The following is an 8,705-nucleotide window of genomic DNA, read 5'->3' as shown; positions in this document are numbered from 1 at the left end:
GTCACCTCTTCCCCCTATTCACTCGGTAGGGAGAGTGTTGTTCAAATCCCCCTCCAACAGAGTGATCCATGGCTCAACCTCAGGCCCCGCCTCCTTCCAATGTTCCCGAGCGCGTTTGGCCTTCTCGGGCTCTTTCTCTGTAGCAATCACCTTAGCCCCCTGTCCAGGTGTATCGGGAGATGGAGAGAGTGCAGTGGCATTTTGCCCAGCAGCCAGAGCCAAGTAAATAGTGGAAACACCGAAACTTGTACCCGCCTCCACTATAGTAGTCGCACCGGTAGTCCGTGCAAGGAGGTAGACAAATTCGCTTTTGTCAACCTCCAGGGCAACGAATTTATCCTTGGTAAAATTATCATCCAGAGATGACCATCTCTGGTTCGTGAAAAGAGTGCGAACTTTTCTGGTCAGGAACCAGAAAATGGTGGAAATGCTCCGTTCTTGAGCTATAGAAGCCGCATGAAGCCTCTGGAGAAGGTCAAGAACCTTTTGGCTGGCGACAAGAGGGCTTGGTGACATGATGAGCTGCTCTGATTTGGTTATGTAGTCTGAGGTAGATTGAGTCACGAAGGAGCTGCTTGAGGAGGCAGGGGAATGGGTATCCTTATATAGTTTTTACAAATTCCGATCTCCAAGCTCTGACTCGTGGATTCGATTCTCGTATTCAATATTGCGCTGCGCAAACGTGGGAATCTTCAACGTCATTTCAAAATGACGGGAGTGGAACAATAGGCCGGTGTACACGGAGGAAGTCTCTGCGTATTTGTGAACACTTCCACTCTTGCAGACTATCAAGCTTTTACGTAACCGAACGAACAATTCCTTCGCAGACCTCGGACTCGGGGAGGATTTAGATTGCTTTAGCGGACGCCAATGTGAGCTAATTGGAGCGTATTCGCAGCGATCCCTGCCCGCTTTGTTCCAATAGTCCGTATCTAACCCATCTGTGATTGTGATAGGAGTTCCAGGCAACAGGATAACAAGTTCATATCCGAGGTTCTCCAGGTTAAGTTGGTATACATGGGATCCACGGTATACACATATGTCTTCGTCGATGTCGTCGTAGTGAACGATAAGCCGGCCTTGGCGATCAGATAACTCTGCCAAGATGTCGTGAGCACGTGATTATCGCACGATAATCTAATCTGATCTTCCGAATCCCCGCGATTCCAAATTTGTCCCAACACTCACTCGACGTACCTGGCTTCGACATTCTGATTTTTTTTTCTTTTTCGTTTTTACTTTTGCTTTTGTTTCCATGGTTCTTCAATTGAATCTTGATTACTGTCGACTGCTTAACGCCTGGTCCATGACGTCCAAGCAATTTAAAGCGTCACAGAGATAGTATCTCAGGCAAGCCGACCGATAATCCACGACAACTATCCCACCGTACATGTACATCCATGTACAATAGCACATCATAGAACTCCGCATCATAGAACGTTGCCATGCTGTCCTCATCCACTGTTTCGACTCCTTCGTCGATTTCGATGCCCTCTCCTGCTCCACTTGCCCCAGCCGTACCGTCTCGCCAACCATCTCTGGCTGCTGATGACACGCCTACGCCTGCGACCCTCAAACCCACGTCTATCACATCTAAGGAATGGGTCATACCGCCTCGACCTAAGCCTGGTCGCAAGCCAGCTACTGATACCCCGCCAACAAAACGGAAGGCCCAAAATCGCGCTGCTCAGAGAGCTTTTCGGGAAAGAAGAGCTGCTAGGGTTGGAGAGCTAGAAGAGCAACTCAGGCAAATTGAAGAAGAGAATGAGCGACAATCAGCTGCTTTGAAGGAACGCATTGACGTTATTTCGTGTGAGCTGGAACAATGCAAGGTTGATATATCATGGTGGAAGAAACAATGCCAGATGCTAGAGAACAATCTTGCTATAGAGAAACATGCAAAGGACGATTTGATGCGAAGGGTTAAGCTGGCAGAGCAAGCATCTGGAATTCCAGAGATGGTATCTGCCTGTGAGAACTGCTCCGCAACACGGTGTCAGTGTGTTGAGGAGGCCTTTCGCTTCTCCAATCCTCCCGCTGCTCAGCAGGATGAATCTCCCTCTAAAAGATCACACTCTCCTAACCAAACAAGTGCATCGAAGCGACACAGGCCAGATATTATAATCAAGCCAGAACCAGAGGAATTGGAAACTGATTTTACAGCCCTGTTCTCTACAAACCGCGATCGTACTATTCGAACTAGTGAGACGTCGGTGTCTCCCTCTAGAGTCATAGACCCATGCGGCTTCTGCCAGGATGGCACCCCGTGCGTGTGTGCGGAGATGGTCGCAGAGGAAGAAAACAACTCGACACCTATTAAGCTACACAATAGATTAACAATCAGAAACCTGTCACAATTTACCCCCCCTCCTTCTGAAGGCGATGTTCTCTCTGAACCCCTTCATTCAAACCCAAAGAAGGCTAATCCATGCATCAACGGACCTGGAACCTGCGCGCAATGCAAGGCTGATCCAAAGAGCACACTCTTCTGTAAAAGCCTCGCTGCATCTCGTGCCACCAGCGCCGCTGCCACTACGACAAGCTCAGGTTGTTGTGGAGGTGGCAACTCGCGTGGCGGATGTTGCCAATCCCACGAAATGAACACGCCGTCGTCATCAACGTCATCAACTCAACGTCAACCCATCAGCCTCTCCTGCGCAGATACCTACACTGCGCTTTCGCGCCATCCAAATTTCTCTCGTGCCACGGACGACTTAAACACCTGGCTACCGCGCCTGCACACTCTACCTACTCCACGTGATCCGCCACTCACAGATTATGGCAACCGGCCGGCGATGGAGGTCGAAGCGGCGAGTGTAATGGGTGTGTTGAAGTATTTCGATCGGAGATTTGCCGACTAGGTTATAACAACTATATTAGCAGTAAGCTTGCGTACAGGCGCTCTTCTAACCTCTTTTTTCTAGTTCTCATTTTTAATTATTGTTGATATTTGATTTAAAGAGACGCTTAGGGTATGCATGAACACAGTTCATACCATATAATCCTGGACAACGTCAAATTCTTCAGTTTCATTCTACATTTGTTCGTTTAGGATGTCCGCAACCAAGCCGGAATCTGTGTATTTTACATAAGAAAAAGCGAGGTGCAAACCCAGCGTCAAAAAAGATATGAGGCAACTGAATTCCTATTGTCTTTTTATCCCCTCTTTTTATTCCCTTTTCCTTTTTCTTATTTTCTCTTCTCTTCCTGGTGCTGTAACCATCTATGTCACTTTCAAACAATGTGCCCCCTTTTCCGCTTTACCCCACCGCCTATATCGCTTTTCTTTCCATTTTGTTTTTATTGTTTTCTTTCTTATCTTTGTTTTTGTTTTGTTTTGTTTCTTTCTTCTTGGATAATGACAATGTTGATGAGTTTACGTCTTTGCTTTCCCCTTTGCTTTCCCCTTTGTTTTGCCCCTTTTGTATCCCAATATGTGTTGTACAAGTGTTCGAAGAGAAGTATCATAGATGAAAAATATTATAAAATATTTTCCCTGTAATAACCCCCACATAGTTGATAAATATATCAGAAGTATAAAATCAAATTCATTCGATGGAGAGGCAAGTTAGACTCGTCGTTAAGAGGCAAGGACGGGACGAGAGAAAAGGATAGAGGAAAGGGCGTGAAATTTAAGTTAAATCATCTTTGAGAATAAGTCGTTGGTCTGATGAATAAAACATTAAAATAGAAAATGATAGGAAATAAAACACTGGCGTAGATAATAATACATGTACACAGATACGTACGTATACCGGCAAAAAGGCGGAGGGAGGAGTGTTATTCCTTAGACTCGACAAGCGCAAATGTATTCGTGCTATTGGAGGGATGTAGATCTGGGGAAAGGGAGTAGAGAGAAGAGAAGTCTTATTCGAACAGAGATAGGAAATGAAGGTATAAAAACAGGGCTCGACATATAATGTCCGACTTAGCACTTATATAGACCCAGTCTTTTTTTCATTTTCCTGTTTCGAAAGGTCGAGTGGGAGGAAGGCGTATGGGGTTGATGGGTATGAAGGCTATCAAGAAGGGAAATAAGGAGATACGATAAGACGATGACGATACAAAGGCTGGACGCGGGATGGCATGGACGTAGCAACAACATTCAGGAGCAACTAAGCAATGAAGTATATAGTTTGCCCAAATTGTCGAATCAAAATGCGCCCTTGGTAGACACACTCCCCACCCTTCCACCCATAGACTCCAACGCCAGCCTAGAACCTCCAGGACCCGTTTCCATTTCATCATCCCTCATCCCCAGTACCGCACCCAAAATGCCAGAGCCCCACACGCCAACGAGGGCCCACATCCCTAGGCGCCAGCCGCGATACAGGCCCTGCACGCCCTGCCCCTGCCGCTGCTTCTGTGTGCGTCGGCTTGCCACCGTTCCCTGCGCTGATGACGTCCGTGATGACTGCTCTGCGCCGTGGTGGGCATATACCTGCTCGAGCTCAAGGGTGTGTGGGTTTGTGCCTTCTTCATAAACTATGGTCCACATCGTGCCGATGATGCCGCGGTAGGATTGTGGGGTGGGGACGATGGTTTCAACGACCGCTAAGGGTGTGGATGATTTTCTTTTGGCGGGGAGCAGAGGCGGCGTTGTTGTGGAAGTTGGGCTTGGGCTTGGGAGAAGGCTGCCCTGTTGGCGTAGGGCTGGTGAGGTGAATGTGGCTATTTGCGCACGGCGGAGCACGGTTTCGAGGGGGAAGCGGACGGCTAGGTCCAGGCATGATGCGAAAAAAGTGAAGATGCTCCACGATGAGGGGTTGAGGACGGGGTCGAGGGAGAGGTAAGATTTGAGGACAAGCGGGGTGGCGCTGGTTAGGAAGGTGGGAAGCGTCGAATTTAGAATTGTAATTGGGAGGAGATGAGGTGGTATTAGGTAGTTGGGGGTAGGAAGGAGACGGATAGCACGAAGGAGTGATCGTGGCCCCTGGTTTGGTGGGGTGAGAATAAGATATGTGCGAGTTGTATCGATGGGGGAGAGGAGAATAGCAGAGAGCGCAGAGGAAATGCAGGTTAGCAGTAAAGACGAGCCGGGGGACGAGGATGTGAGGATATCAGGCTCGGCAAGAGAAGAGAGGCCTTCATCTGGAAAAGCGAGGATCGCAGATAGAAGACTCCGGATAAAAGTATTGAGGGTCGGGAGAAGTAGGGAATACACGAATGATGAGTTCGTCGCTTTCCATAGGGAGGTAGGGCCACTATTGCCCCATAGTTGAGCCAGTACGTCAAATAGCGCTGAGGTATCCTTGATTTTGAGTGTGTTTTTAGTAACGGAACCAGAGGCTGGTGGTATATAGCCCGCCCTATCGGTGATACGACGCCGGGGACCGCGGTTTCGGGAGGATGGAGTAGGCGTCCCAGCAGCATCTGATGTAAAATAGCTGCTCTCGTCATCGGACGAGGGCGCGGAGTCCTATATCATATCTCACGTTAGTCTTCCGACGTATGTTGATGTATAAACGTTCTTGTCAAACAAGACCATACATACCTCCTCGTAGTAATTGTCCCGGTACCCTCGATCACGCCTCTGCTTATCGTGTCTATCGACCATACCTGCGTGCGCAGGATGCGCAACATATACCTGCAAAATAGTCTTTGCAACCTCGAACGGTTGGGCTGTCAACACGCTGCTGTACCTCCATAGCGCCTTTTCCACCAGCTCCTTGACGGAGTCTGATATCGTCGGGGATGACTCCCCCAGGTACTCCGAGTAGTCAAATTCCGAGAAGATCTCCCGCGCCGAATTTCTAATATTCGCCTTGTTAACGAGCGCGCTGGAAACTGGCGGTCCAGAAACGGTGTTGGGGGGAGACTTGGGCAGACCGATGGAGGGTGGAACATAGTACGGACGGAGTGGGTTTGGTCCTTCAGAGGACGAGCCCATGATGAGCTGCGGAGTGCGTGTTATTTATTGTCCCAGTTAAATTGGCGCAATACCGGCCTGTCACTTATTTATGTGGTATCTATAGTGGTTGGCGTTTGTAGGGGTATTCTCAAAGATTCGATATTGCCGTTGATGGTGATGATGACGATGTTGCTCCTTTTTTAGTTTTCCAGCAATTTTTGTTTTTTTTTTGCCGTGTAGGCGGCTTAAAACATTGATGCCGTCAATGCAGAACTTCCAGCGGCATCAGTGTTGCCGCACAGAAAGATATCCCCCGAACGCCATTTTATTCTATGTCAATATTGTTCTAAGAATCGATTAGAAAAGGGAAATATTCGTTTCTTACTCGTCTCCCTTCCAGAGCCATGTCGATATGCAACGGTATTACCCGCCAGTTACGAATCACCGCATCACATTTCCTCAAGGACTACAGACCACTCGTTCAGCAACCGCCAACATGCTGGAATGCCTCTATGACTTCGGTCCCAAGATCCTTCAATAGCGCGGCCCACAGACACTTAGGATACGTCAGATCACTGAATCTACGGAGGGGTGGATTAAATGCGCAATGTCCGCAAAATGCTCTCCGGGCACGGCGGAGATTTTCAGTCACTGCGGTGGCATCGCATGGACATATTGATCCTCCCAAACAAGGAGAGGAGTGAGTGCTCAGAATATTTCATATTAACGGATACGCCCTTTCAGTATAAGTTCCAAAGAAACTAACAATCGTGCTTCTGCCAGGCTCAATGTGACCTTCATTGACAAGGACGGTGAGAAACACCATTTCAAGGTGGCCAAGGGAGACAACCTGCTTGATATCGCCCAGGCGAATGATCTAGAAATGGAAGGTATAAATCATTTTTTTCTCCCGCCGCAATATGCAACTTCTATTGAATATTAGATTTTTTTCAACTTCATTTCCATATGGATGCCGGGCTAATATAAACTTATACCCGTAGGTGCCTGCGGTGGATCATGCGCGTGCTCAACCTGCCATGTTATCGTGGAAGATCCCGACATGTATGATAAGCTGGAAGAACCTGACGACGACGAGAATGACATGCTCGACCTTGCCTTTGGCTTGACGGAGACTTCGCGGCTGGGATGCCAAGTGAAGATGAGCCCGGAGTTGGATGGACTCGTTGTACGACTGCCGAGCATGACGCGAAATTTGCAAGCAAGCGATTTTGAGAAGAAATAGCGCTGATGATTTTATGCGAATTGGACCGCGAAATTGGCAGCCTATATTCACTCAAGTCATGAAATGTTGGGCGTTCATTTTCCCATTTTGTCTTATTCATTTCTTGGTTTAGTACTGGATTTCGGACATCCGTGACAAGCCATCTCCGCTAAACGTGACAAAAGACTGGAACAGATCATGGTGGATCTTCTTTTTTCTTGTGTCGTATGATTGACCGTCGCCGTGTGTATACTCGATACTTGCGACATTTGTATTATATATTCCCGATAGACATCGCACCACCAACATTTCTTTAGTGAAAACCCCAATAACGCCCATTTTTATACCCGCACAGGTCAAATGAAAAAATGCATACAGAAATATAACGGAGAAGATATGAACAAAAAAAGGATATCCATGTCTCATGCCTCTTCGATATTCAAGCCCTTCCCCCCTTTCCCATTAATCAAATCTAGAAACACCTGCTTGCTAACCTCATTGACTGCTTTCTCCCGCTCTGCCATGCCAACAATACCCCTCTTCCTCCTCTCCTCCTTCGCGAGCTCCTCTCCTCGCACCTGCGCCGCCCTCATTGCATTGAACAGCTTAATCACACCGCGTTGAGCAATCTTCCGCAGTCGCTTCTCCTGTTCCGCAGTTTCGCCAGCCTCCCCCCTTTCCACCCCCAGGACATCTCGTATCCGCCCACGTTCCAGCACTTCCCGTTTCTCAGCCCGCAGTTTCGCAAGCGCGCGGCTCTCGAGCTTTTTATCTGCGAGCTGTGAAGTAGTTTCCGCTGTCGATCTGCTTCGCGAGAGTAAAGGGTCTGCGCGGGCGGCGGTGGGTAGTTTTGTCGAGAGGATTTTGGAGATGGAGGTTGAGAAGGCGGTGGGGTCGTTTCGTTTGGAAAGCTTCCTACGGCGGGTGCTTCTTGACTGGTCTGTGCCGGAAAGAGAATCGTCCGAGTCTATGTTGGAGCCGGAGGCCGAGGCGGCAGAAGATGCAGCGTACGAATCTGATTCTGAGGATGCAACTTCGTCGGGTAGTGGGTGCGATCTCTCAGCTGTGGCCGTAGCAATTGGCTCTTCATCATCCGAATCCGCAAAAACATTTTGCTTCTGGTTCTCTTTGCTTAAGTGCTCTTCCTTCTCACTATCAGAGTCTTGCAGATTGACTGCGGTAAACCCTTCATCGTTACGGTCTGAATCGTTTCCTTCATCTTCCGAGCTGCTGTGGTATATCCGCTGTTTCTTGAACTTCTTTTTTGGTCTCGCGGTTCTGCCGTTCATTCCATCTTCGACCTTCCGCTTCTTAAATGACGGAGGCGCCATTTATTTATTTGTATGTCTCTTTGGAATGGGAGAAGTTGGAAAGTACTTTTTACGGAGTGTCAAGAATATTTTCGGAGGAAAATAAAAATTACGTCGATTGCAAGGTCACATGACTTAAGTCCACATTCAACCCATCGAATTTCCGCTGGCGCAATGAAACTCAACCATCTACAGCGCCGTGACAGCTTCAATATACTCAGAGAAACGAAGTATCGTTTGTCTTACGGGGGACAAATCGGGGTTTGGACTGCGTTGCCGAAATTCCCTATAGTCGATATTTCAGCTCTATGCTTTATCCCTT

The 8,705-nt window shown here is 48.2% G+C and overlaps 6 protein-coding genes across 6 annotated transcripts; 2 read left to right on the top strand and 4 right to left on the bottom strand.

Annotated features, from left to right (window-relative positions):
* Positions 1-18: 18 nt before the first annotated feature.
* HCBG_06551 (uncharacterized protein) lies at positions 19-516 on the bottom strand (the record flags this gene model as incomplete). The annotated part of the gene is made up of 1 exon (XM_045433600.1): positions 19-516. The coding sequence occupies one exon, from the start codon at positions 514-516 to the stop codon at positions 19-21; it is 498 nt and encodes a 165-aa protein (XP_045285913.1).
* A 96-nt stretch (positions 517-612) lies between these two features.
* On the bottom strand, positions 613-1,210 carry HCBG_06550 (uncharacterized protein; the record flags this gene model as incomplete). Its single annotated transcript, XM_045433599.1, has 2 exons — positions 613-1,097; positions 1,198-1,210. 2 exons carry the CDS (start codon positions 1,208-1,210, stop codon positions 613-615), a joined length of 498 nt encoding a protein of 165 aa, XP_045285912.1.
* Positions 1,211-1,261: 51 nt separating this feature from the next.
* HCBG_06549 (bZIP transcription factor HapX) lies at positions 1,262-3,500 on the top strand (the record flags this gene model as incomplete). The annotated part of the gene is made up of 1 exon (XM_045433598.1): positions 1,262-3,500. The coding sequence occupies one exon, from the start codon at positions 1,446-1,448 to the stop codon at positions 2,859-2,861; it is 1,416 nt and encodes a 471-aa protein (XP_045285911.1).
* A 653-nt stretch (positions 3,501-4,153) lies between these two features.
* HCBG_06548 (uncharacterized protein) lies at positions 4,154-5,890 on the bottom strand (the record flags this gene model as incomplete). Its single annotated transcript, XM_045433597.1, has 2 exons — positions 4,154-5,419; positions 5,495-5,890. 2 exons carry the CDS (start codon positions 5,888-5,890, stop codon positions 4,154-4,156), a joined length of 1,662 nt encoding a protein of 553 aa, XP_045285910.1.
* Positions 5,891-6,255: 365 nt separating this feature from the next.
* On the top strand, positions 6,256-7,094 carry HCBG_06547 (2Fe-2S iron-sulfur cluster binding domain-containing protein; the record flags this gene model as incomplete). The annotated part of the gene is made up of 3 exons (XM_045433596.1): positions 6,256-6,551; positions 6,635-6,741; positions 6,853-7,094. The coding sequence occupies 3 exons, from the start codon at positions 6,256-6,258 to the stop codon at positions 7,092-7,094; spliced, it is 645 nt and encodes a 214-aa protein (XP_045285909.1).
* Positions 7,095-7,495: 401 nt separating this feature from the next.
* On the bottom strand, positions 7,496-8,404 carry HCBG_06546 (DUF1665 domain-containing protein; the record flags this gene model as incomplete). The annotated part of the gene is made up of 1 exon (XM_045433595.1): positions 7,496-8,404. The coding sequence occupies one exon, from the start codon at positions 8,402-8,404 to the stop codon at positions 7,496-7,498; it is 909 nt and encodes a 302-aa protein (XP_045285908.1).
* Between the last annotated feature and the right edge of the window lie 301 nt (positions 8,405-8,705).

The sequence above is a fragment of the Histoplasma capsulatum genome (genome assembly GCF_000150115.1).
Source record: "Histoplasma capsulatum G186AR genomic scaffold supercont2.9, whole genome shotgun sequence".
In the NCBI taxonomy this organism is placed as follows: Eukaryota; Fungi; Ascomycota; class Eurotiomycetes; order Onygenales; family Ajellomycetaceae; genus Histoplasma; species Histoplasma capsulatum.
Note: the sequence above shows the minus strand (reverse complement) of the source record. Positions and strands in the feature narration are given on the sequence as shown.